Raw genomic sequence first — 26580 nt, 5'->3', positions numbered from 1 at the left:
TGAAAAGAAAACCCTGTGGTTTGGCGTTTGCATGTCAGCAGAGAAAAATGGAGACTGGCTTCAGAATCAGTGCCTCCATCCACACCGTCTGCTGGAGTGTGAGCAGTTATTTTGGAAAACGGAGGGAAGAAAGTGTCCGTTTATGAAAAGATGGCATCATGAATGACTCTGCTTTCCCTGCTGTAGGATTACTAGGTTAAGACAGACGCTAAATAACTAGCTTACACATTTGCATTTATCAGGAGGCGATAAAAGAGTTAAAAAGCTGCCGAATCCTGCCTGGACTGTCCAGACCACGGGGGGAAGCAGCTGTAGGATGTTTGCTGTGGGACCTGGAACACTGATCACGTCAGGTTGGCAAAGCGAACTTGGTTAGCCAGCCGAATAACAGCATTAGTTAGCTTGATGGAAAGAAAACGAGAAACACGACTTACCTCAACATGCCTGCGCACAGGAGCCAGGGGTGCACTGTGTTTGTTGTAACGTTTGTGATGTAAAATGTACCGCAGTACAATACTTAAAAGAAACTGTACTGAAGTAAAAGTAAAATTACACTTTTTAAAAAGTATAAGTACACAAAAAAGCTACTCAATTACAGGAACGCAAGTAAAGTAATTTGTTACTTTCCACCCCTGCTGATTTCAATGCAGAAATACTCAGAAATTAAATTTTGAGCGTAGGTTTCTCAACATGTGTCCTGCAGCATCAGAAAAATGGACATGAACATGTGAACAACATGAAGAACATGGTCTTCAGTGGTTGCCATAGTTCAACTTCACATTGTGATGAAAAACATCCTTTTAGCTCAGTAGCTCCCAGAACTTTTGACCAAACTGCTCCAACGCAGCACTGACCGCCAGGGTGCCCTCGAGCAGCGGAATAAATTCACCTGTGACAGGATTTCTTGTTTTCAACATGTTTCCCTTCATGATTTCAAGATGGCATCAGAGGTGAAGGCAGCAGTCGGAGACACCGAGACACTGCAGCTTTTCCACCACAACACACAGAACACTGGGGTTTCTGAAGTACAACTTTATTTATCACAAGTCATATTGCAATGGCAATACTTGATAGCATCATCACACATGGACCCGATATACTCCAGCCTAGCTGACATGCTGTCCCTGGTGTGATCCTGGTGGGCGTGGTTCTGCTGAGCACTTGGGTGCACATGGAGGGTTGAAGACAGCTTTCAGAGAGGCGTTATTTACACTAACATGAGAAACTGAACTGATGACAGAAGAGTCCGTCCAACACCGCCGCGCTGGACCAGAACAGCCCCACAAGATCCTGGACCCGCATGAGACCACAACACAACCAACACAGAACAGGTCTGTGACCTTTGACCTGCAGAGATGCTTTAACCACTAAGAGACATAAACGTGCTGAGCTCTGAGAATGAGGAGCACACGTCAGAAACGTCTTCATGTCGCTCTGGAACACCGACAAAAACTGGATCCGACTGTGCTGATGACTCAAGGTTCAGCTGCTGCAGAGGACTGAACCGTTCCAGCCACCTTAAATCTTTCTGTTCTTGTTTTTCCCTTCAGAGGTGGGCTGGAGGATTCTCCGTTCTGTGGCTTTCCGGATGGATCATCTCAACGGTGTGAAGCAGGTCAGCTTTGGCCAGTGGAGCTCTTCTTCATGTTCTCTCACAGCTCAGGGTGGAACTCCGCCGTTCTCACTGGAGCCTGCCGGCGGGACGCCAGCGGCTCTCCTCACTCGGCTCTAACCCTTTAGCTGCCCAGTCTTTCTTTGTTAGGGGTCGTTCTCTCATTTTTTAGCAGCGTCTCTAACATGAGTCAACAGATAAGTGAACATCTGTTCATTTGGAGTGTCTGCATGCTGCGCTGAAGCACACTCTTCGTTTTAGTTCGTCTTAGAAAGCAGGAGCTTTCTGGATCTGGGTCTCACAATTTCATGACTTCAAAGGTTAAAGAGACACATCAGAAAACAATATATTGTTACAAGTTATATGTTTCAATTTTGCATGTTGAAATATATTCATTCTTTCGCTGCTAATGCCTACGTCTGCTAACAGTCAAACTAGTCTGCACAAAACGGACAGCCTCCAGCTTCCTCCGCCTCTCTGACCTGAAACCTGACCAAAGAAAGGAAGATCACCAAAGATATTAGCATGAAATAAAACTGCCGACTGGAGGCTTCAACACAGCAAAGGTTGTGATTAATTCATCAAAATGGTAAATTACTTGTGGAAATGAAATTCTGCAACATCGTTCACCTGAAACTCAACTTCAGATTTAAATTCAGGACGAAGACTGAGTTGCTTCTCATATGACCACAAAGTCAGACACACACACACACACACACACACACACACACACACACACACACACACACACACACACACACACACACACACACACACACACACACACACACACAATCCCATTTCTCTTCCTAGCCCTCCCCCTATGAAGCGGAGTGCTAAGGGGGAGGGGAGAAAGTGAACCCCTCTGAATTGGAACACCCCTCCGACAATCACGTGCGTCATCAGTAGTCGCCGCTGCCGATGACGTAGGCAGACGCCACGATTGTTTGCTGAAGAAGAATGTTTTTCTTACATTTTAAAACTTTATTGACAAAATACTGACATTCATGAACTTCTTTCGTTACAGACGCCGCCATCTTGCCGATCTTGCAAGGGTTTCTGGGAAAACTGTCATACCCAGAGGCGGCCGGTGGCGGCCTCTGGGTATGACAGTTGAGGGGTGGTGGCAGGAGCGCTTGTTTTGTCCGCCTACACCGTCAGTGGCGGGCGGCATTAGTTCACTTCCACATTGGCGGGAGCGCTCGTTTCCACACCCGTGCGTTCCAGACACAACAGATAGACGATCATTTTCAATACACTGCTTTCTTCAACACCACCCGCCTGGAATGTGCGGGTGTGGATACGAGCGCTCCCGCCAATGTGGAAGTGAACTAACGCCACCCGCCACTCGCAGTTCAGGTGGACAAAACAAGCGCTCCCACCGCCGCCCCTCGCCACCGGCCACCACTGGATCATACCCCTCCGTTTGGAGTGTGCCTCGGGAGAATCTCCGTTTGGAGGGGTGGATAGCCCCCCCTCCCCCCCCGTCCCAATGACAGTCGGGACACCCCTACCCCTCCACCTGAACGCACAAAACGGAGGGGTGGGGCCAAGGGGGAGGGCTGAGGGGTGAAATGGGATTGGGCCTTAGTCACTAACACACACACACACACACACACACACACACACACACACACACATGCCCACGCACACGCACACGCACACACACACACACACACACACACGCACACGCACACGCACACGCACACACACAGCTACTCCCCGCCGGGCTCCACGGCCTTGTCGTCGCACACGTTGCTCCAGGCCTGGTTCCACAGGTTCTTCCAGACCACCACCTCCTTGCTGTGCACCCTGCCGTGCCGGGTCAGGTCCCCGCTGTGGCTGAAGCCCTTCCCGCAGGTGCGGCAGACGTAGGGCTTCTCGCCGGTGTGAGTCCTCATGTGGTTGGTCAGGTTCCAGCTGTGGCTGAAGCTCTTGCCGCAGGTCTGGCAGGCGAAGGGCCTCTCGTTGGTGTGGATCCTCACGTGCTTGGTCAGGGCGCTGCTCTGGCAGAAGCTCTTGCCGCAGGTCTCGCAGGAGTAGGGCCGCTCGTCGGTGTGGATCCTCATGTGCTTGGTCAGGTTACAGCTCTGACTGAACTTCTTCCCGCAGGTGTCGCAGGAGTAGGGCTTGTCGCCGGTGTGAGTCCTCATGTGGTCGTTCAGGTTCCAGCTGTGGCTGAAGCTCTTCCCGCAGGTCTGGCAGGAGTAGGGCTTCTCTCCGGTGTGGATCCTCATGTGGCCGGTCAGGTTGCTGCTCTGGCTGAAGCTCTTGCCGCAGATGTCGCAGGAGTAGGGCTTCTCGCCGGTGTGGATCCTCATGTGCTTGGTGAGGGCGCTGCTGTGGCTGAAGCTCTTGCCGCAGATCTGGCAGCAGTTCTCGTTGGTGTGGACCCGGCGGTGCTTCTTCATGTGGTAGCGGTCTCGGAACACCTCCTCGCACATGGTGCACTTGACGGGCTTCTTGGTCTTGTCGGTGTGGAACGGGGCCGCCGGGGCGCCGTGCTCTCCGTTCTCCGGGCCGAGCCGCCGCCGGCCGGCGGAGCCCTCGTCACGGTTGAGTCCCGCCGGTTCTCGCCTCTGGGCCGGGACGCAGTCTTTGGACAGGAGTTTCTCGTTGCAGTAAGTTTCCTCATAAGACCACCGGAATGTGGCGTCAGAGCTGAGGAGAGGCTGGCTGGAGCACAGGTCCTCCGGGTCCTCCGGGTCCTGGATCACCAGGGGGAGCTCCAGCTCCTCCTGCTCCACGATGACCTGCAGAAGCTCCGGATCCTCTGCTTCCTCTTTAATCTGAGGAAGCTGCTCCTCCTCCTCCTCTTCCTCCTCCTCTTCCTCCTCCTCCTCCTCCACAGCTTGTGGAAGCTCTGGTTCCTCCAGGACCCAAGGAAGCTCTGGCTCCTCTGGCTCCTCTGGCTCCTCTTTCACCAGCAGGAACTCGGGTTCTTCTGGCACCTCTATGATCTGTGGAAACTCGGGGTCCTCCGGCTCCTCTTTGATCTGAAGAACCTGCGGCTGAGCCGGTTCTTCTGGAGCCGGTACCGGCTCGGGGTCCTTCTGGCTCAGACAGAACCGGTTCTTCCAGACGTACATGTTGCTCTGGGACATCTGGAGGGAGAAAACAAAGATGGTGTCTTCTGTAACGTCAGAGACAGCATGGTTCCTCTGACCCACAACAACCAGTCAGGACCAGTTAACCACGGAGGGACACATGTCCACCGTACACTGTCCCTCGCCATGTCTGGATACGGATCCGTTTCCCTCAGATCTGCTGGTACCATCAGGTTGTTCCCACTCATGGTTCTGAACTAGTAAGAGAAACAGCCAGCAGGGGGCGCACACAGGAACCCCCCTCTCAACAGAACCGGTGGAAGCTTTACCGCTTTTCTTGGAGGGAGTCCTGATGGGACGGCAGGATGCAGCTCTGCTCTGTGTTGGTCTGGTGAAATGAATTCTGGGTCATTAAATGTCAAATCAGCCAATATCCAAAAAGCTCCACCACCTTTGATTTCCACCATGTTCAGCCTGTGTGCCATTAGGTCCCACCGAAGGTAGGAAACAGGTTTTCTGTAGTATGTGTATCATTTTGCGGTAACGCTTCCTTTTACAGTACGGTAATTACCATGTATTAATGTGGTAATTGCAAGGTAAGTACCATGCAATAAGGAGAAGTTACTGTAAAATTACCATGTAATTACAGGGTAACTATGTTGCTAATTACCTAGTACTTTTAGAGTAATTACCAAGCCAATTCCAGGCAAATACCAAGTAACTACCTGGTATTAAGTATTAATTACTGGGCAATTATAATGTATATAGCAACTATGTTGGTAATTGCCAAGTACTTACTAAGTAATTGCTAAGTAATTACCATGTAATCACTGGGAAATGTAGACTTTTTACTTGTGTAAAACCGTATATTTACCGTATAATTACCATGTAATAACATGGAAACAGACCTCACTTCCTTTTACAGTACAAATCCACTTTAATAACTATGTAATTTCCAGGTAGGTATTTTTGCAGTTCCTGGGTAACGAATAAGTAGTTACCAGGTAATAGTGTGGAAACAGGCCTCACTTCCTTTTGCAGTAGTCTACAGTTCAACCGTAATTACCAGGTAAATGTTGTAGTTACTGGGAAATACTAAGAAGTTACCAGGTAAGTAGTAAAAAACACTTGACTAATAGGGAAATGCATAGCGAACACACCTAGCAGTACCTAGTAATACCTAGTAAAAAGTCTACATTTCCCAATGATTACATGGTAATTACTTAGCAATTACTTAGTAAGTACTTGGCAATTACCGACATAGTTGCTATATACATTATAATTACCCAGTAATTAATACTAACTACCAGGTAGTTACTTGGTATTTGCCTGGAATTGGCTTGGTAATTACTCTAAAAGTACTAGGTAATTAGCAACATAGTTACCCTGTAATTACATGGTAATTTTACAGTAACTTCTCCTTATTACATGGTACTTACCTTGCAATTACCACGTTAATACATGGTAATTACCGTACTGTAAAAGGAAGCGTTACCCATTTTGCTTTTACAGCCCGTTATATGGGGGCAGGTTCAGGCCGACAGTCGATGGCCGTCTTTCTGGTAGGTTCTTCTCATTGCCATAATTCTTGAAATATAACAGCTAAAGGCATGAAATTCACAGGATTATCTCATTTTTCACTGCTGATTACAAAACAATCTGATTTTTAGCCCTAGCCTGAGTGTGAACATTTTTTGGGAGGGTTGATTTCTTGAAAAAAACTGGGAATCTTAATTTCGCCCATGTCTTTATAGCTCTCTGTATGCCATTTAAATTAATAAATTATAACTCATAGCAGGGATGGGAATCGAGAACAGGTTCTTTTGTAGAGCCGGTTCCTCATGTCTCGATTCCAAGGAATCGTTTGTGTCTCCTTAACAATTCCGCTTATCAGTTCCGCTGTGTGCGTAACGACGTACCATGGACTCCCAGCAGCCCCGGCGGCTGCGGTCCGCTCTGGCGCCGCTACAGAGCCGCGGACCGGAAACTTTCAGCAAGGATCCTGTTTCCTCACTCCGGAGCCGCTGCTTCAATCTAAACAGAACCAAGTCGGTGCCAGATGGAAAGTAGATACGTGTTCCTAAATCAGTGATTTCAAAATAAAATCTGTGTCGTGTTTTTGCCTTCAGATTGTTTTTTGTAATTCTTCTGGTAGAATATGTGACAAACAACGCGATCTGATCATTATCTGCATTAGAGGAATGAACAATGTTGTTCTTACTCACTGTAGGAAAGTCAAACCACACCAAAATTGCACAAATCAAAGCTCCATGACCGGAGCGGCTGTGTTGCCAGGTTGGACGGGTCTCTGCACAATCAAGCTTCTGTTGAACCCGAGGAGGGTTGATGGAATGGCTGTGTGTTTGTGACCTGTTTTTTTTTTTTAAATGCAAATGTGGTTTTTACGGTTTTAACAAGCATTTTCAACAGAGATGGAGGTTTGGACTGCTTTCTATTGTTGGATGGTGGGTTGGATGAGGCAACAGTAGCTCGGATGGTAGAGCGGGTCATCTCATAACCGAAAGGTTGGCGGTTCAATCCCCGCTCCCGCAGGCGTAAAACTGTCATTTAGGGCTGGACGATTATGGCAAAAATAATAATCACGATTATGTTGCTAGATATTGAAATCACGATTAATAACCACGATTATTCATAATTCCAAAACTTGAGTATTTATTAAACTACAACTTGAAAGAACAATCAAAAACAAACTTATAAAAAATTAATATCTTAAATAATATCAATAAAACAAATAAAAATAAATACTCAATCTGCATGCACTTCTATAAAACTTGCAAAAATAGCAATATGCAAAATACACTAATAACTCAGTCAAAAACACAACCTGAAAATATTCTTTGAACTCTCTCAAAAACTATTTTAAATAACAAAAGAGGGGTTGGCTGCATAGTTAAACACTCCCTGTAGTTAACTTCCTACAGGTTTTTGGCGAGGAAGACGAGTCTGTTCACCTGGTCTGGCTTCAGCGACTAACGAAGGCAGGTGACAACATTTCCACCTGCGCTGAAAACCCGCCTGATGCAGCACTTGTGGCAGGATGCTGGATGTCCGACGACTTGAAGCCAAAATGCTTCCAGATGACTGAAGTAGTCCTACCTTTGTCCACTAAAGGCTCCTTTTCTGCCGTGTTTGTAAACCTTCCTTCACGTGTTGCTGATGGAGCCCTGGCTGCGGCTGCTTCATGGTACTTTGGCAGCGTAGGAAATGCGGCTAATTAATCGTTTATCTCCGATTATAACATTTTTATGATCGTGAGTAACCAAAATCGAAATCAAGATTAAAATTCAATTAATCGTCCAGCCTTACTGTCATTGTGTCCTTAGGCAAAGTGGGTGAAGTGTCTTACTCAAGTATGAAAGTAGTGAGAGTGAATGGTTGGTGGTGGGAGGGGCCGATGGCGCAGACTGGCAGCCTCGCTTCCGTCAGTCTACACACAGATCTGCACAAGCATAGTGCGCTGCGGAAGGATATACCGGCGCACAGCGGCTGAGTCTGTGCTTCTACTGCTGTGCTCCGGTATATCCTTCCGCGGAGCTCTGCCATGCGCAGGTCTGTGTGGATCAAAACATTATTTTAACAGATTGAAAAGAAAACCCGTCTTTTAAAATGCTTCATATCCATTCAGATTTACTTCCCGTGCTAACACGCCGTCCCCTGGACCACTGGAAGGAGGAGTTTGTCCACTTTCTCAGTCCGGCTCTGTCTCCTCTTCACCTCCAGCAGCTGAGCTAAGCTAACTACGATGCTAACAGCTGGGAGCCAGCGGCTGGACCAACGGACACAAAAAAGGTATTTATGAGCTTATCTCACTCTGTAAATGATCGGGATAGGGCCTGGGTCCAAAATCTTCAGAGTATTCCTTTAAAGTACAACATCAGTATAAAGAGTCGTGGTGTCCCTAGACTGGGTGTGTTGGCCTCAACAGGTAATAAATGTGCTTTAATAACATCTGCTGATATGCCTGAGGTGCAATGTGACACATTTGATACTTCAAAATAATATATGTTATATGGCAAGAATGCTGCTGGAGGGCACTTTAGGCCCCTCTTTGACATAGACTTCCTATATGAAGGAGACAGAACACCATCTCAATATTTTGAAATGTTTTTTACTGGAATATGAAGAGTCACTGCAAAAAGTTTCAGAGTGGTGCTGTTTATCACACATGGTGAAAAATGTGGTTGTATTTATTTAAATTTCAGATTTGCCCCTAATTAAAGTCGGTCCTGCAGCCACACTAAACACTTGAGTACTTCAACATTGGTTTTAGCCTGTTAGTAAAGACCCATACTAAAGAAAGAAATGCTGTTTTAATATTTTTCTTTAGATTAAAATGGTATACAGAGTAGGCCTGGGCGATTATATGATCGTGATTGGTGATCACGATTAATTTCCAGTCGATCACGGTGATCAGCTGAGAGCACATTTACTCGATCAGACATGGCAGAAATGTGCGTGACCACAGCCAATCACAGTCGACTTTCTCCTGCTCAGCTTCCACCTGTCAGCTGTCTGAGAAGTGAACAGAGATGAGCTGAGTGGAGCCGAGGGCAGCGAAGCAGAGGAAGTCAGCCATGCCTCGGCGTTATCCTCTGAAGATGAGGCTGCTGCTGACAGGACAGGCTGCTCCACCCGCTCCGCTGCTAGCACACCGCTGCTAGCTCACCGCTGCTAGCACACCGCTGCTAGCTCACCGCTGCTAGCAGACCGCTGCTAGCACACCACTGCTAGCTCACCGCTGCTAGCTCACCGCTGCTAGCACACCGCTGCTAGCTCACCGCTGCTAGCTCACCGCTGCTAGCTCACCGCTGCTAGCACACCGCTGCTAGCTCACCGCTGCTAGCTCACCGCTGCTAGCTCACCGCTGCTAGCACACCGCTGCTAGCACACCGCTGCTAGCTCACCGCTGCTAGCTCACCGCTGCTAGCTCACCGCTGCTAGCACACCGCTGCTAGCTCACCGCTGCTAGCTCACCGCTGCTAGCTCACCGCTGCTAGCACACCGCTGCTAGCACACCGCTGCTAGCACATCGCTGCTAGCACACCGCTGCTAGCTCACCGCTGCTAGCACACCGCTGCTAGCTCACCGCTGCTAGCACACCGCTGCTAGCACACCGCTGCTAGCACACCGCTGCTAGCTCACCGCTGCTAGCACACCGCTGCTAGCACAACGCTGCTAGCACAACGCTGCTAGCACACCGCTGCTAGCTCACCGCTGCTAGCACATTGCTGCTAGCTCACCGATCCGCAAGGAATCTGGCCTTTTGAGTACAGAAACTACTGGTGATACAGTTTAACTAACGATGGTTCAGTTCTTTTCTTTTACTGAAAAAACGGTGCATCGCATCATTGAACACATCTTGTTCGAACACGTCTTGCCGGTGTCGTGCCATAAAGTGGTTGCCTGCCATAAAGTGGTTTCCGGTGGGCGGACAGCTGAAAAGCGCAGCTTCTGTGGCTCTGCAGCAGTCTTAATTGGGCTCAAACAAGTTTGTTTCTGATCATCCAACGATGTGTATTTGTGGTTGCCTCTGATAGCCTCCTGTACGTCCAGTTGCCTTATGTCGCCGTTAAATACCGGTAAGCTAGTTGGCGATTTTAACCTGGCTTGTTGTTATGCTAATAAAGTTGTGTCACGGAGGTGACACGTTTTCTTTTTTTTTGGCACCAAAATTGCGAGATTGCTCAACAGAGTCATTTCATCCCAAGCAGTGCGTCGTACGGTTTGAAAATTGAGAAAAGGGGCATTACAATGTCAAAATCAGCTGCGCCATACAAGCAACATTCAAAGAGGAGAAAAACGATTACTTTTGTCTATTTTTTTTATATTATTGTAGTTATGTACTGTTACATTTTAAATCTAATCTGTCCAATCTAGATTATTTAAATGTTGTACATCTGATGCAAGCATTAATGATGGCAGCAGCATATTTAGCATCAGAACTTGAAAATAATGTTTCCATTCTGAAGCACCTTCATTATCCCCAGGCGGTTTCTTTAGTTTTTTAATCTTTTATTGCAACAACAATCCTCAGGGCTGTAAACTGTCACACTTTAACTAACGATGGTTCAGTTATTCTCTTTTACTGAAAAAACGCTGCATCGCAGGATTTTATTATCTTGGTGCTAGATTTTTTTTTTTCCATTTACTGCACTGTTCAGTGAGATTGTTCTTATATTTTTCTATGTTCTATTATTTAATTTGCATTGCTATTTGCTTGGTTTGTAATAAAATGTTAAACTATTCTATAGTTCCAGTTTTCAGTGCAGATGCTTTAAAACTGGTTTAAAAACAATATAACATATTGTGATTATAATCGAGATTGAATGATATGAAAAAAAAATTGTGATTTTTTTTTTTTGCCATATCGCCCAGCCCTAATACAGAGGCCTTTCAAACACGGGCAAAATTAAGGTTTTGGTTTTTTTTCCTCAGGAATTCCACCCCCCGTAAACTTTTTCACACTCGGACAAGGGCTAAAAACATGATTGTTTTGCAACTAGCAGTGAAAAATGAAATGTTCCGGTGAATTTCATGCTTCTAGCTTGCACATTTCAAGAATTATGGACCTCTGAAGTACGTACCTGAATGACAGCTATAATTGGGTGTAAAAGCAAAACGAGTACACATATGACCAAAAACCTGTTTGCTGCCTTCTTTTGGGACCTAATGGCACACCGGCACTGAATACAATGCAAATCAGAAATGATGCTGCTGGAGCCATTTGTTGACTTGAGATGGAACATGCAGTTTTACTGTGACAGACAGCAGACATGAAGTGAAGAGATGATGATGAGAATGAGAAACTGAAGTCTGATATGTTTCACTTCCCGCTTCACAGACCTGATTGATGGATTTCTAAACATGTTACAATGCAGAACACGCAGCTGTTCATCAGGTGAGACCTTCACTGCTCACAACAGGGACTGAGCAGCAGGCCGCCAAAATAAAAGCACGGAGGAGGATCAGCTTCAATAAGGTCTGCATGTCTGTAGTTTACTGAACATGAGCAGACCGATCGGTCACGATCAGGTAAAACAGTCAAAGTTTACTGAACGTGAGCAGACCTACTGACCAGGATTAAATTATAGATTATTGATGAAGAGCAGACCTACTGACCAGGATTAGGTTATAGATTACTGATAAAGAGCTGACCTACTGGTGGAGGAGTTAGTACGAGGGGGTACCCAAAAGAATCCGGAATTTGACTGTAACTTTTTATTTCTTACATTTCAAAATAAAACACCACCGTCGCCTTCAAAATAATCTCCATCCGCATTAATGCAGCGCTCCAGCCGTGTCTCCCACTTCACCAATGCGTCGTCAGACCCGTGCGTAATTGAGTCATTCTGGGCCGGCTGTGATTTGTCTGTCACCTCCTCCACATCTGCAAACCGCTGTCCCTTCAGCTGCTTCTTCAACTTGGGGAACAAGAAAAAGTCACTGGAGGCTTCATCTGGAGAATCAGGCGGATGGGAGAGGAGATTCATCTCATTCTTCTCCAGAAACTGCGTGAGGCGCAGCGCCGTGTCCGCTGGCGCTCTGTGGTGGTGGATCAACCGGCTCCACTCCGCCACGACGCTCTGCTTCCTCCTCACATCCTCACGGAGCGTCTGAGGACTTCCTGTAGTAGTCCTGGTTTACAGTCTGACCTGGAGGGACGGACTCGCTGTGGACGAGACCCTGGACAGCCAAGAAGCAGCTCAGCGTTGTTTTCACGGCTGAGCGGACCTGACGCGCCGACATCTGGCCCTTCTCAAACCCCCGGACCACTCATGGACCTGAGTCTTCCCCAGAGCAGCATCCTTGTAGGCTTGCTGCAACAAGCTGAGTGTTTCTGCTGCTGTTTTTCCAGCAAAAAGCAGAATCTAATGTTCGCTTGCTGCTCTGGCTTCCCAGTCAATGTCGCCATTTTGGAAAAATCGCAGACCGCCGCGGCACTCTGTTACTATAAATAGTGCCTGACAGGCGTCAGTGTCACTCTGGGAGCTCAGATTTTTTTTCACAGATATGGATGAGGCTTACCTGCAGCACATCTGACGGCCAGAAAACCAAACTCATCATTATTATTATTTTCTGACCAAATTCCGGTTTATTTTGGATACCCCCTCGTAGATTACTGATGAAGGGCTGACCTGCGGTGGAGGAGTTAGTAGGATGAAGGGCTGACCTGCGGTGGAGGAGTTAGTAGGATGAAGGGCTGACCTGCGGTGGAGGAGTTAGTAGGATGAAGGGCTGACCTGCGGTGGAGGAGTTAGTAGGATGAAGGGCTGACCTGCGGTGGAGGAGTTAGTCCTGGCTCCCAGCTGGTCCTGCAGCTCTGCGCTGACGTGGTCTTTCCACCAGCTCCGGTTTGATCCTCAGGATATTACTGCCGCAGCAGCAGGTCGCAGCCGGACACCCTCCGATCCTGAAATGAATACATTTGGCCTTTTAAAACCATTGCAATGATTTGTTGCAGACAAAAAGCTAAAGCTACTCGGTACAGGACAGTATGGAGTCGCTGATGGAGGCGGAGGACGGGATGTGCGCATCGATACCAAACTCCTCAGCTTCCCGACATCACATCTGCCTACTTTAAATCTGGTCTGGCGGCTACACATCAACACATCTCACACAGACATGATTGTCACAGAATTTTGAGACTATTATGCACAAAACTCAACGCATTATTCGCAGTTTAAGGGGAACTACTTGTTCTTCCGCCTGCCGCGGAGCAGTGCAGTGCGGCTGTGTGACCGCGTCACGCGGCGCTGCTAAAGCCGTGAAGCCCGCGGCTCAGCCGGAACCTACCGGAAGTGAAAACGCTACTTTTACTTACTTTATCGACAGAAAAAAAACAACAACAACGCCGTAACTGACACTGAATCGAGAGTGGCGAGTCTACTTACATATTTCTATGCAGCCAGTGACCGGACAGCGTTCGCATTCATTTCCGGTTGGCAAACCGGGTTCAATGGCGCCACCTGTCGGACCGGAGACTCTCTGCGGCTTCTGCTTCCATAGTGTCTGAAGAAGCAGATGCAACGTGTGTAGATGTTGTTGGTCCATGTTGTTGCTGTGTGTGTTTGGTTGATGCCTCATGTGTGTTTATGATGCTGGCTGCGTGTGTAGCTGTGGTACGTGTCTGTTAACTCATCTCACGGCAAATCATGTCAATCAATCAATCAATCAATTTATTTTTGTATAGCCCAGTATCACAACAACAGTTGCCTCAGAGGGCTTCAAGATGTTACATTGGTTGGTAAAAATGTAAACATCATGTAAATCTCTAAATCTCTAAAAAGTTTCTACTTCTTCCTACTCCTTTTTTCGAACTATGCTGTTATGTTGTTGTTTTTTTCTTTTTCTTTGATTTGCATTAACTTTCTTTTTTATCTTTTTTCTTTCTTCACTTTATATATGTTCAAAAAATAAATTCATTCATTCGAAATAAATTCATTCATAAATGAATCTATTGAATTGTGTCCAGGATCATGTATGACACACATTGTTCATGTCTCAAACAATGTATTTTATACTCATGTATATATGAAAAAGGGGAAGAAAAAAATCCATCTATTTTCTGTATGATCAACACATATTGTCAATCTACGTGGCTTCATTTCTCTGAAATGAGTTCAGTAGTGAGTAAAGCTTATCAAGAGAGCTTGACTGAGGACCGCTCCTCCTCAGTGATTCCACGGCGCCTCCTGTCGCTGGCAGCTGTCTGAACGTTGAAGTCAGCCGGACACCGACTGGTCCAACCTGCTGTAGTCGGTGGGGAGATGTCTCCGCTGGAGGCCCGGACAGCCCCAGTGAGAAGCATAAAAAAACCTGACATATTGAGGGGCCAGAAAAGATCCAATTGACAAATCACAATCACGTTTCCTCTATATCAATCATGTTCAAATTCTGATTTTCATCAAACAACATCAATGAACAGCTGTGTCTGTTTTTACCAACAAACAGGTGTAAAACGTGTGTTTTCTTCGTCTTCAGCTCTTCCTTCATGGACAGAGCAGTGTGGTGTTTGTATAGCAGCCAGTTACTGAGTGAATAATAATCAAATGCATCTTTATCTTTCTGGTATAAATTAACATTCTAAAAGTCAAGGGAACAAAACGGTCCCACATTGTCCACTGTGAGCAGAAGGAGGTTCTCCTCCACAGAGGAGCAGTACTGAACCCTGATGTGACGCAGAGGAGTGGAGGTGTGGAGGACGGCAACCTGCATGATTACAGCAGCTTATCAGTCTGGCTCAGCTTCAGCACAACCAGCTGGCCACTAATGTGCTCTCCTTTCAGCTCCAAGTCAAAGAAAGTACAGTGAATGATCAACTTCCTGCATGAGAGAGCGCCAGCAAACTGCCTGGAGTCGTTTTCAATGTAGAGAAGGGCTGCAGAAAAAAAAAGACAAAATCAATTTCAGTTCCAAACAAGACAAAACATTTCCTTAAAGATCATGTACTGAACAGGAAAAGCTCTTATTGATCAATAACTACAGTACAGTAAAACACCTCATTTATAAAAACAAACTTCTTTAAAAACCTGTATGACCATAAAAGCCATTAACACATTAGTCATCTTTGAAACAGTTTTTTTAAGCACAGCTCTTAGAGATGCTCTTTCACCCTTGTTCCTTTACTATTTTTAACCCACTGCACTTTACTGAGGTCTTTTCACTCTTTCTCTTTTGTTCTGTGAATGCTGCTCTGTGTGCCTTCCATTGCCTCCTGATTTTCTTTTTTTTTTACATTCAGACTAATTTTGAGGTTTTTTTAAATTGAATTGAATGACTTCACCTGATGCAAGCATCATTTTATGAACTTTATTTTGTTTCAAATGTTTAATGATGTTGATGGGATTGTGGTAAATAATGAACACTTTTCTTGGTAATGCTGTTAAAAATGTGAATAAAAAGGAAAAGCTTGGCTTTACCTTTCATTGTCTCAGATACTACACATAAAGAGAATATTTAAAGACATTATTCTTTATTATATTTAAGCTGATAGATCATTTCTGCCATAATTATTAGAAATACCATTCTACGAAGGCCGGGAACTCTGGAGTTCATGTGGCTGGGCTTTGGAGGCCTGCCTTCTGGCCTCGCTCCATCACTCAGAGGGAGACGGTCAGGCAAAAGCAATTAGGGTAGAAAATGTGGATCTCTGGGGAAAAAAAACAAAACAAAAAACTCCTAAAGTTTCTGAAACTCAAAAGGAAATATGGACTCATGAGAAGAAACCAATAATTTTGCAGCTGCAGTTTGCTGCACCGTAAACCTTCTTCCTGTCTTCTGTGTTTTACATAAAGGTTGTGTTCTTTGTAATGATGAGAGAGTTCATGGCTGAACTGTTCCTGTGCTGGATTAATGGGCGTAAAGTCACTAATAGGATCAAGCTAAAGTGGAAAGAGCACATATAGAAAGGCAGGGAAGTGCAGATCAGTGTGTGTGAGGACGCTGCCTCAGTCTGCTGGTGAGTCTGTCTCTTTTAACAGAAGATAGAGGTGCTTTGAATTCCTTTAATACAGAAAAAACGAGCGACGCTAGAGTTTCAGAGCAGCAACAGAAGGCCGGATTCAGCAGTTTGAGCCTATTTAAAGTCATTTTTATTCCAGTTTATGCTTATATTTCTGATCTTTATATAATTCTTTACCACTGTGGAGCACTTTGTGACAGCTGATTTGTGAAAAGCGCTATATAAATAAATTTTACTTACTTACTTTATCGCATGATGTTGACTGGAAATGAAAATAGAAAGGAGATGGTTTTGTTTGCAGCTTGGCGCTGTCATAACAGGTTTACTGAGCCCATCCTTATTTAGGGTGAATCCCAACTTGTGTAACTGCTCTTCGGACAGCTCTTTGGAAGGTCAGAAGATCCTGCCAACACGGTGGTTTTTCTGATTGCAGATGATCTGCTCATGAACGCAGGTTTTAAACATTTCTCTCTGACACATGATCTGCCAGGGAGACGTACTCAAGCTGCAGGGAGGTGGAAAGAGAGGACGTGTCGGCAAAAACCTTCCTCTGCAGGGGCTGCACACACTCGCACTGCGAGTCAGCCGACACAGCATTTACTGTATATACCAGCAGCTGGACCAGGTTCGAGACCTCATCACAGACCAGAGACCAGGTTCCAGAGCTCATCACAGACCAGAGACCAGGTTCCAGAGCTCATCACAGACCAGAGACCAGGTTCCAGAGCTCATCACAGACCAGAGACCAGGTTCCAGAGCTCATCACAGACCAGAGACCAGGTTCCAGAGCTCATCACAGACCAGAGACCAGGTTCCAGACCTCATCACAGACCAGAGACCAGGTTCCAGAGCTCATCACAGACCAGAGACCAGGTTCCAGAGCTCATCACAGACCAGAGACCAGGTTCCAGAGCTCATCACAGACCAGAGACCAGGTTCTGGAGCTCATCACAGACCAGAGACCAGGTTCCAGAGCTCATCACAGACCAGAGACCAGGTTCTGGAGCTCATCACAGACCAGAGACCAGGTTCTGGAGCTCATCACAGACCAGAGACCAGGTTCTGGAGCTCATCACAGACCAGAGACCAGGTTCTGGAGCTCATCACAGACCAGAGACCAGGTTCTGGAGCTCATCACAGACCAGAGACCAGGTTCTGGAGCTCATCACAGACCAGAGACCAGGTTCTGGAGCTCATCACAGACCAGAGACCAGGTTCCGGAGCTCATCACAGACCAGAGACCAGGTTCCGGAGCTCATCACAGACCAGAGACCAGGTTCCGGAGCTCATCACAGACCAGAGACCAGGTTCCGGAGCTCATCACAGACCAGAGACCAGGTTCCGGAGCTCATCACAGACCAGAGACCAGGTTCCGGAGCTCATCACAGACCAGAGACCAGGTTCCGGAGCTCATCACAGACCAGAGACCAGGTTCTGGAGCTCATCACAGACCAGAGACCAGGTTCTGGAGCTCATCACAGACCAGAGGCCAGGTTCTGGAGCTCATCACAGACCAGAGACCAGGTTCTGGAGCTCATCACAGACCAGAGACCAGGTTCTGGAGCTCATCACAGACCAGAGACCAGGTTCCGGAGCTCATCACAGACCAGAGACCAGGTTCTGGAGCTCATCACAGACCAGAGACCAGGTTCTGGAGCTCATCACAGACCAGAGACCAGGTTCCGGAGCTCATCACAGACCAGAGACCAGGTTCCGGAGCTCATCACAGACCAGAGACCAGGTTCCGGAGCTCAGCACAGACCAGAGACCAGGTTCCGGAGCTCATCACAGACCAGAGACCAGGTTCCGGAGCTCATCACAGACCAGAGACCAGGTTCCGGAGCTCATCACAGACCAGAGACCAGGTTCCGGAGCTCATCACAGACCAGAGACCAGGTTCTGGAGCTCATCACAGACCAGAGACCAGGTTCTGGAGCTCATCACAGACCAGAGACCAGGTTCTGGAGCTCATCACAGACCAGAGACCAGGTTCTGGAGCTCATCACAGACCAGAGACAGCTCTGGTAAAAGTTAATCATGCTATTTTCATGGCCTTGGATACTGCAGAAACTAGAATATGTTATTAGGATCAAAGGTTCAGCATTAAACTGGTTCCATCATATTTAACAGACAGGTTCCACTTGGTTCATGTTCATGATGACTTCAGCTCACATCAGAGTTAAACATGGAGTTCCACAGGGTTCTGTTCTAGGACCTTTAGGAACATCCATGAACTTCCACTGTTCTGCAGGTGATCCACAGATCTGCTGATCCAGAACCAGACGACACCGATCAACTTATCAGACTAGAAGTTTGTCTCAAAGACATAAAAACCTGGATGAGTACACGGACCCCTCTCTCCCCCCGCTCTCATGCACACACACGTAGGGCTTTGGGAGGCGGGCTTATCAAGTTGGGTGTGGTGGAGGGGGGAGGGTGGAGGGGGGAGGGGGGGGTGGAGGGGGCCATCTAAGTGGCCCCAATCACTGCACGCTTCGGTGGCTCGCCTCTCAGTCTTAATTGCATTTAGTCATCTAACACGACCAAATACATACAAACACACACGTCGGGGGGTCTTGGCGTGCTGTGTCGGGGGGGGGGGGGGGGGGCTGTTCAGGTGGATGGGACTGCTCGTTTGGCCTCACTCGCGGCACGGTGTGGTTACTGACCCTCAAATTTTAATCGCAAACAACATATACTCCCATCAACACTCACGAGACGGAGGGGGGGAGGGAGGGCAATGGGGTCTTCTGCGCCCCGTTTCCGGATTCCTTCTGGTGGGGGGTGGGGCGGGGGGGGGGGGGGGGCTGTTGTTTTCCCCACAGGCCTGGGGTTTGGAGCGGCTGTGGTTTGGGGGGCTGCTGGCTCTGGGGGGTGCATATCTGTCTGCGGCGGTGGGGTGGGGGGGTGGGGGCGGCAGTTGTGGGTGGCGGGGGGTCCTGGATGTGGGGTTTGGTGTTCCCTTGCCTTCCGGGGGGGTCTCCCACAGGATGTGACAGTTGGATGACGCGGGAATGTGAGTGTGTTTGGGGTAGGATGGACTGTGTGTGTGTGTGTGTGTGTGTGTGTGTGTGTGTGTGTGTGTGTGTGTGTGTGTGTGTGTGTGCGTGCTTGTTAGCGTGAGCGTGAGAGTGTGTTGGAATGTGAGTGTGTGTGTGTGTTTGATGCGTGTGTGCATGCGTGTGTGTCAGTATGAGTGAGTGGGTATGAGTGTTGGGTTGGGGCGGGGGGGAGTGAGGCGGGAGAGTTTTGTGCGCCGCAGGCTCTATAGGTAAGGCCCCTGGTCTGTAGCGACTGTGCGGAACAGGCCAGGTCCATGCTGTAAACGCTTTGAGCTCGTGTTCATGTTGCAGTACTGTGAAAACAAAAAGGTGCAGTCCACTACTCCTCAAGTCTGTAACAATGCCATCAAACATTAATCCTATACGTCCACATTTGAAATGTTCTTCTGCTCTGCGTTCTTGGAGCTCGTGAACTGATCTTCTGCTGTGTCGTCACAATAACCTGTTTGAGAAACGTGTTCTGAAAGTTTGATAACACTAATGACAGACGGGTTTTCAGAGTCAGTTTGAGCTGGACATCTTTAAACTGGCTTCACCTGTTGACGAGTGCTGGTGTTGTCCCTCCCCTCAGTGTGTCCCTCGTGTTGTCCCTCCCCTCAGTGTGTCCACCGCTCTCTGACTGGGACATCATGAAGCTCCTGCTGGGCTGGACTGTTCTGCTGGCTACTCTGACCGTCCTCCACTCAGCTGCTGCAGATCCACCAGACAGCGTCCCAGAGGACATCTTGAAAAGTGAGTCGGGTTCACCTGTCCATCAGCATGTCGACAGACAGTCTCCCCTCCGGGCATGGGCGAAAACCGGAGTGCCACACAGGCACTGGAAGAACATGCTGACTCCATGGAGAAAGGCCACACGAGTCTGCTAACAGTCCTAGCACTGCTCCTCACATCCTATCGGTTATTTCAGTCATTTTCAACAATAAACTCTCTTTCTGTCCGCTGGCCGTCAGAGCTGTCGGCGGACGGAGAGAAGCTGGTGGATGAGGAGGTGAAGAGAGCGCTGTACGGGGTGAAGCAGATGAAGGAGGCCATGCTGCTGAACCAGCAGAAGCACCAGCACCTCATGAAGTCTCTGAGACACAGCGGCGACAAGAAGAAGGTCCAGCAGCACACGGGACGCTCGGCTGAAGGACTGGGGGACGCTAACGGGAGTCCTCCGTGTCAGCAGGGGGCAGCACAGCTGGCCAGGGACGTGACGGAGAAGCTGCAGGAGGCGGAGGAGGCCTGCAAACACTCCCTGCAGGCTGAGTGGGAGCAGTGCAGACCCTGTCTGGAGGACGCCTGCAAGAGCTTCTACACCTCCGCCTGCCGCCGCCGCTTCGCCGCTTTCCACGCCAAGGTAAGAGGAGCTGCCGCCGGCGCCCTGCAGACAGACGGAGGTCGCCTGGGAACTGACAGCGGACGTATCAGCACTGTGGCCCGAGACGACCTTGGACCCCCATCAGCTCCCCAGAGCATCCCAGTGTGGCCGTCTGGTAACGAGGGGACGAACAGACGGATTGGTTTCAGCTTTCCATGAACACGAAGCAGCTCCTAGTGGACACTTCAGGAACTGCAGCTACTTTAACTGACTTTGTTTTTTTTTAGAAATCTGATAAGCTCACCCCGCGGACCGGGTACGACCGTCCAGGCGTCCCAGGGGCCGCATGTTGAACCCTGCTGCTGGTTCCTGGACTCCAGGTGAACTCTGTTCTGGACTTGCAGGTGGGAGCTTTCTTCCAGAGGATCTCCGAACGCTTCAGCTCCCGCCAGCTGGCCGCAGAGTCGGGGGACATCCTGGTGAATCAGGGGCTCGACAGCACAGACCTGGACGTGGACCGCATCGAGGACTCCTTCAACCGCCTGCTCCGGAGGGTGAGCTGGCTGGTGGAGCGCAGCGCCGGCCTGGTGTCCAGGATGAGCAGCAGGCTGGACCGGGCTCTCCAGACAGCCTTCCTGAACCAGACCCGGGCCCCGGCGGCACCGCCCACCTTAGACCCGCTGGACCCCGCCCGGGACTCGGGTTTCATGCAGGGGGTGGGCCTGGAGGAGGTGCTGGAGTCCTTCTTTGACTTTGGGAAGAGCGTGGTGGAGGAGTTCGGAGCAGTGGTGACCCGGGTGTTCGACGACCTCCAGCAGGCGGCGGAGCAGCAGGACGACAAAGGTTAGTCCTGCTGAAGGACACTGAGACAGAGACACCCGGCATCTCGTCCTCACCAGGAACCATGCAGGACTCACAGCTTCACAGGGGAGGGAAGTCTGAGGAGGCTGATTCTTCTTCACAGCCGTCTTCTTTTGGCTGAAATATGAAGTTCTAGCTCCTTAAAATATTGACTAATGAAGGACGATAAAACCAGAGGCCCGCATGTTCTGAAACAGTTTCTACATTAACGTGTTTTGTTTTTTTTTGTGAAATAAGGTTCTTTTTTGTACAAAAAATACACTCTACCACCTGAGTTATGACGAATCAGCTGATTTTGGAGGAATATTTCTGTGAGGTGAAGGTTCAGTGTACAACATGGCGTCCACAGCAGCGCTTCCTCCCATAACCGCCTTGTTTTGCTGCAGAGAGGGAGAGCGCTCCGCAGGTCCTGCAGGACCGGCAGCTGTGCAGGAGCCTGCGGAGGCAGACGTCGGAGTGCTGGCGGCTGCAGACGCAGTGCCGGGCCTGTCAGGGAACGCTGCTCACAGGTGAGGCTCCTCCGCCCAGGCAGGTCGCGGCGCTCCGCCCGCCGACTCACGCCGCTCCTCCTCCGCAGAGTGTCCCAGTGTTCAGGAGCTGCACGTGGAGCTGGAGGAGGCTTCCCAGCTGCTGGAGGTCTCCAGAGACCAGTACCAGGAAGTCCTGTCCATCGTCCGGCGGCACGCCGACGACACGGTGGGCTGGCTGAGCGCCGTGGCGTCCGAGCTGAGCTGGCTGGGCCGGGCCGTGAGCGACGGCGGCGCTCCCCAGAACATCTTCACCGTCACCAAGGTGAGGAGCAGCGCCGCCACTTCTGTCGGATCACTGCGGAGCTCCAGTCTCCACAACACCGGCCACGCCACGCCCTCGTGCCAGAGGACAGCAGTGACGGTGTGGCGCTGATCCATCCACTGCAGGTGGCGCTGGACGGCCAGGACGAAGGGGAGGAGCCTGCTGACCGCAGGGTGGAGCTGAACATCCTGAACTCCCCGCTCAGCCTCACCCTGCCCGGCCAGCTGCAGCCGCTACACCCCGCCTTCATCCAGCAGCTGGTGCAGGACGCTCTGCTGCAGTACAAGGAGACGGCCAGGTGACACACACACACACACACACACACACACTCTGTGTGTGTGGAAATCGTGGCAGAACCACTTCAAGCCTTCTTGGCGGAGCGTCGTTCTGAGACCAGCTGTCTTCTCTGCAGGTCAGAGGACGAGTAGACCGCCACCGTCTTCTGCATCGCCAGCACTTTCTCGGTGGACAGAGCAGGGTGAACAAGAATGAAAAGCACTTTTATTCGTCGGTGTTGAACATTTTGAGTCAGTTTTCAAGAATATTCTAGTTGAAAGAAACAAACAGTAAAGTGTAAAGTTAAAATTTTATTTTCTTGCTGTACAAAATCATATTAGTTACCACGTCATCATTCATAACCTCGATAATTCCAGTCCTGAGTGTCAGGAACAACCACACAATGTTGTGAAAGCGATTAACTGAAATAAAAAGAACATTGAGAAAAGTGTCATCTCTGTAGCTTTCATACCGACTCATGTCCAACTGTCCATAACACAGTCCGGTGAGACGTTCTCTCGCTGTGGTTCATGGACAGACGGTTTATGGAGCAGCGTCCTGATCGTACCTCACATCCTCCACAACACAGCAGACGCTCTACCACCAACAAACCCATCATCGAGCCAAACAACAGAAATGAAGCAGGAAAAAGGAAACACACATGAGGTTTTGAAAGTCAGATTAGCTTCACGTCAGGTTGTCCTCGTTAAAAAACACTCTGGACATTAGTGGGTCTCTACATGTCAGCTGTACCGACATCTTCCGTCTTCCTTTTACAAAGCCACGCATTCAGGGAAACTGACAGCACTGTGAAAGAGTCTGAGAGGAACCGCAACCGATGATGAACGCTCTGCATGTCCATTCATGACGGTCTGCAGACCGGTCCGGAGCTGGAACACCACCAGTCCTGGTCTGAGCTGCATGGAGGCTCCTGAGGAACCGAATCCACTCCAGATCTGAGATCCTGGTCTACAGCCGAAAGGCAGACAAACTGAAGGCCCGATCGACTGACTGAGACAGACTGAGACAGACTGAGACAGACTGAGACAGACTGAGACAGACTGACAGACTGACAGACTGAGACAGACTGAGACAGACTGACAGACTGAGACAGACTGAGACAGACTGACTGACTGAGACAGACTGAGACAGACTGACTGACTGAGACAGACTGAGACAGACTGACTGACTGAGACAGACTGAGACAGACTGAGACAGACTGAGACAGACTGACTGACTGAGACAGACTGAGACAGACTGACTGACTGAGACAGACTGAGACAGACTGACTGACTGAGACAGACTGACTGACTGAGACAGACTGAGACAGACTGAGACAGACTGACTGACTGAGACAGACTGAGACAGACTGACTGACTGAGACAGACTGAGACAGACTGAGACAGACTGAGACAGACTGAGACAGACTGACTGACTGAGACAGACTGAGACAGACTGAGACAGACTGAGACAGACTGACTGAGACAGACTGAGACAGACTGAGACAGACTGACTGAGATAGACTGAGACAGACTGACTGACTGAGACAGACTGAGACAGACTGATTGAATCAGAGTGAAACAGACAAACACTGTGTGTGTGTGTCTTTTTGCTGTAGTGCTGGGTCTTCTGCTGCAGTGTTGTGACTGTGGCCCTTCCGGGCCACCATAGGCACGTCCTGAGAATCCATCTGGTCTCTGAGCAACCAGACCAGCTGCTCTTTCAAACATCTGTACAGCTGCTTCCAGAGCCTCACGCCACAGAGCATCCGCCATGCATCCACCATCCATTCTTTATCCAGTCATCCATCATCCATCCAATCATAAAATATCATCCATCCATCCATCCATCAATCTGTGTGAAATAAAAGATCATTCTGCAGTGATCTGAGCTGCGAAACAAATGTTAAGCCTCACAATGAAATGTCCATTATCAAACATAAAGTGTGAAACGAGGAAAAAATGAAAATGTCTGTAAGATTTTAAGTCTCTGATTTAAAGAGAACAAACTAAAAGCATCAAAACAACTTAAGAGAGCTACAAAGATCCATACAAAAAGAACTGTATTCCTCAATCATCTACCTGCCAGAAATACTTTTCTTATCCAGACATGTCGGCGGCGTCCAGCAGCCTCCCATGGTCCTCACTCAGATCACACACTCTTCATCCTACCCACAAGACCTTGGTCACTCCAAAACACACTCAGCAACCTCCCCGTCCAGACCTCACTCGAACACAGAACGACCGACAGTAAAGACTCCTGCTGGGACGCAAAAATCACTGGAGAAACTGTCGAGGAATCAATACTTAAAGAAACAAGGTGTGCATGTGCGAGGAGCTGGACTCTCCACCTCTCTCTGGTTGATCACAGTGTTGTGGCCGGCTCACACGAGTCCCGCTGAAGGCAGAGTGTGTGGTGGTGCGTTCCCCTGGTTCAGGGCTCCGGTCCTGATCCGGGCCTACAGGTTGTCTCCGGGCTGGTACTGCGGCTCCGTGGCCGTGAAGTAGTCTTCCAGGAAGGACTGGATGTACTCGAAGGTGGGCCGCTCGTCCGCCTCCTTCTTCCAGCAGTGGCGCATCATGTCGTGGAGGGACTCGGGGCAGCCCTGGGGGCAGGGCATCCGGTACCCGCGCTCCACCTGCTCCAGCACCTCCCGATTCACCATCCCTTCACACACACACACACACACAGAGCAGCACCATCAGTCACACACACACACACACACACAGAGCAGCACCATCAGTCACACACACACACACACACACACAGGGCCATCAGTCCCAGAGAGCAGGGGAGGCCAGCGTGTGGACATGTGACATTCAGCCTTCACTGACGGAATGACGGCTATCATGCAGCATGGCAGTGTCTGGGACCAGACCAGGACCAGACCAGGACCAGACCAGGACCAGACCAGGACCAGACCAGGACCCAGCATGTGCCTGCAGCCAGAGGAGCAGGACGCCACGAGGACTCCAGAGAGCAGAGGACGCAGAAGAAGACAGGAAGAAGAAACAAGACAGAAGAGCGAAACTCTGCAGCTTCCATCCAGACTAAACCCTGACAGCAGAAGCAGCTGTGAGCTGCCTGAGCGGACGCTTCCTCTGAACCCTCCTGCTGCCTTTCATGTTTTCATGCTAGTTTTTATGCATTTCATTTGAATATTTATAAAGTGACACAGAATTCAAAGTTCATTACTTTACTAACTATAAAGACTCCTCTCAGTCCGGGTCGTCACAGCGGCTCTTCTACGACTGACCAGGACTCCGACTTTCATGTTTCCACGTTTACCAGTCAATAGGTTCGCTGATGAAGATGCTAACATCATTAATATGGTGAGTGTAAATCTCTAATCTCTCTGCAGGCGGCGCTAGAGAGCCAGCATGAACTCAAAATGTAGTCCAGACGGAGTCCGCCAGCAGGTCCTCACGGTGTGCAGACAGCAGGGAAGAGCCTCTGAGTCTGGAATGGAAGAGGATCCCTGAGCCGCTCGGGGCTGGAGTCCTGGAACATGCTGCTGTGCTCCAGCAGGGGGCACACATCAGCCCACGCTGAAGGCCCTGAACTCTGACCACACTGAGCACAAAGCTTTTCAGTGAACTTCCAGGACTGTTGTCATATCATTCCACACTTGGCCTGTCCTGAGGAAGCGGCTGTGGAGGCCGGTCTCAGCAAAACACATGAAGTGATGAACTAGAACAAGACAAGACCGCAGAAAGTACAGCACAGAGGGTTCCAACTGTCAAACAGATGTCTCAAACTACTTATCTGAAAGCTCCAAAGCCAAATCCCTGAGCAGAGTCAGCAGCACAGCGACCCTCAGGCCCTCTCTGGACTTCATGAGGCAGTGCTGAGGAGACGTGTTCACATCTCGCAGAAAACACTGCCACCAGCTTTCAACTGCTCAGCTGATTCAGGTTTTCCAGTGAAACTCCTGAAATCCGGCACGGCGACGGTCCTCCTTACCGGGGTACGGCACTCGGCCCTTGGTCACCAGCTCCGTCAGTAGTATACCAAACGACCAGACGTCGGACTTGATGGTGAAGCGGCCGTACAGCGCAGCTTCTGGGGCCGTCCACTTGATGGGAAACTTGGCACCTTTCAAAAAGCAGAAAAGACCATAAAGCAGATACAACGCCTGCAGCAGACAC

At 49.2% G+C, this 26580-nt stretch overlaps 3 protein-coding genes and 1 long non-coding RNA gene across 8 annotated transcripts in view; 1 reads left to right on the top strand and 3 right to left on the bottom strand.

The window, feature by feature from the left end:
- Positions 1-1065: 1065 nt before the first annotated feature.
- On the bottom strand, positions 1066-13702 carry LOC115405582 (zinc finger protein 70-like). 3 transcript variants are annotated; one of them, XM_030115202.1, is made up of 3 exons: positions 13572-13702; positions 12956-13090; positions 1066-4716 (listed from the first exon to the last, which is right to left on the bottom strand). In XM_030115202.1, the coding sequence occupies exon 3, from the start codon at positions 4714-4716 to the stop codon at positions 3328-3330; it is 1389 nt and encodes a 462-aa protein (XP_029971062.1). In that variant the 5' UTR covers positions 12956-13090; positions 13572-13702; the 3' UTR covers positions 1066-3327. The 3 variants fall into 3 exon arrangements, with proteins under 3 accessions (XP_029971062.1, XP_029971061.1, XP_029971063.1); XM_030115201.1 differs by lacking the exon at positions 13572-13702 and having other exon boundaries at positions 12956-13267; XM_030115203.1 differs by lacking the exons at positions 12956-13090; positions 13572-13702 and adding an exon at positions 12816-12828.
- LOC115406150 (clusterin-like protein 1) lies at positions 10959-22584 on the top strand. Its single transcript, XM_030116053.1, has 8 exons — positions 10959-10963; positions 20156-20302; positions 20372-20542; positions 20908-21346; positions 21751-21873; positions 21942-22156; positions 22282-22454; positions 22569-22584. Exons 2-8 carry the CDS (start codon positions 20222-20224, stop codon positions 22582-22584), a joined length of 1218 nt encoding a protein of 405 aa, XP_029971913.1. The 5' UTR covers positions 10959-10963; positions 20156-20221.
- Positions 14156-19983, bottom strand: LOC115405589 (uncharacterized). The gene is made up of 3 exons (XR_003933441.1): positions 19740-19983; positions 15703-15829; positions 14156-15058 (listed from the first exon to the last, which is right to left on the bottom strand). It is a non-coding gene; the product is annotated as an uncharacterized LOC115405589 (long non-coding RNA).
- A 1339-nt stretch (positions 22585-23923) lies between the features above and the next one.
- Positions 23924-26580, bottom strand: part of yes1 (YES proto-oncogene 1, Src family tyrosine kinase) — a 46299-nt gene continuing 43642 nt past the window's right edge. For all 3 annotated transcript variants that reach the window (XM_030115196.1, XM_030115195.1, XM_030115197.1), the window contains 2 exons: positions 26396-26527; positions 23924-25099 (listed from right to left, as the gene is read on the bottom strand). In XM_030115196.1, coding sequence (XP_029971056.1) covers positions 24891-25099; positions 26396-26527 — 341 coding nt within the window. In that variant the 3' untranslated portion in view covers positions 23924-24890. The remainder of the gene's footprint in view (positions 25100-26395; positions 26528-26580) is intronic.

Source organism: Salarias fasciatus, chromosome 18 (genome assembly GCF_902148845.1).
Source record: "Salarias fasciatus chromosome 18, fSalaFa1.1, whole genome shotgun sequence".
Classification (NCBI taxonomy): Eukaryota; Metazoa; Chordata; class Actinopteri; order Blenniiformes; family Blenniidae; genus Salarias; species Salarias fasciatus.
This window is presented reverse-complemented; position numbering and strand designations above follow the sequence as displayed.

What these genes read in the sequence shown, in the direction of transcription:
- LOC115405582 (XM_030115202.1), bottom strand. Translation starts at nt 4,716, where the DNA reads ATGTCCCAGAGCAACATGTACGTCTGGAAGAACCGGTTCTGTCTGAGC.
- LOC115406150 (XM_030116053.1), top strand. Translation starts at nt 20,222, where the DNA reads ATGAAGGAGGCCATGCTGCTGAACCAGCAGAAGCACCAGCACCTCATG. An exon ending in ACAGCGGCGACAAGAAGAAG is followed by an intron (nt 20,303 to 20,371) that starts GTCCAGCAGCAC and finishes CCGTGTCAGCAG; the next exon opens with GGGGCAGCACAGCTGGCCAG. An exon ending in GGAGCAGCAGGACGACAAAG is followed by an intron (nt 21,347 to 21,750) that starts GTTAGTCCTGCT and finishes GTTTTGCTGCAG; the next exon opens with AGAGGGAGAGCGCTCCGCAG.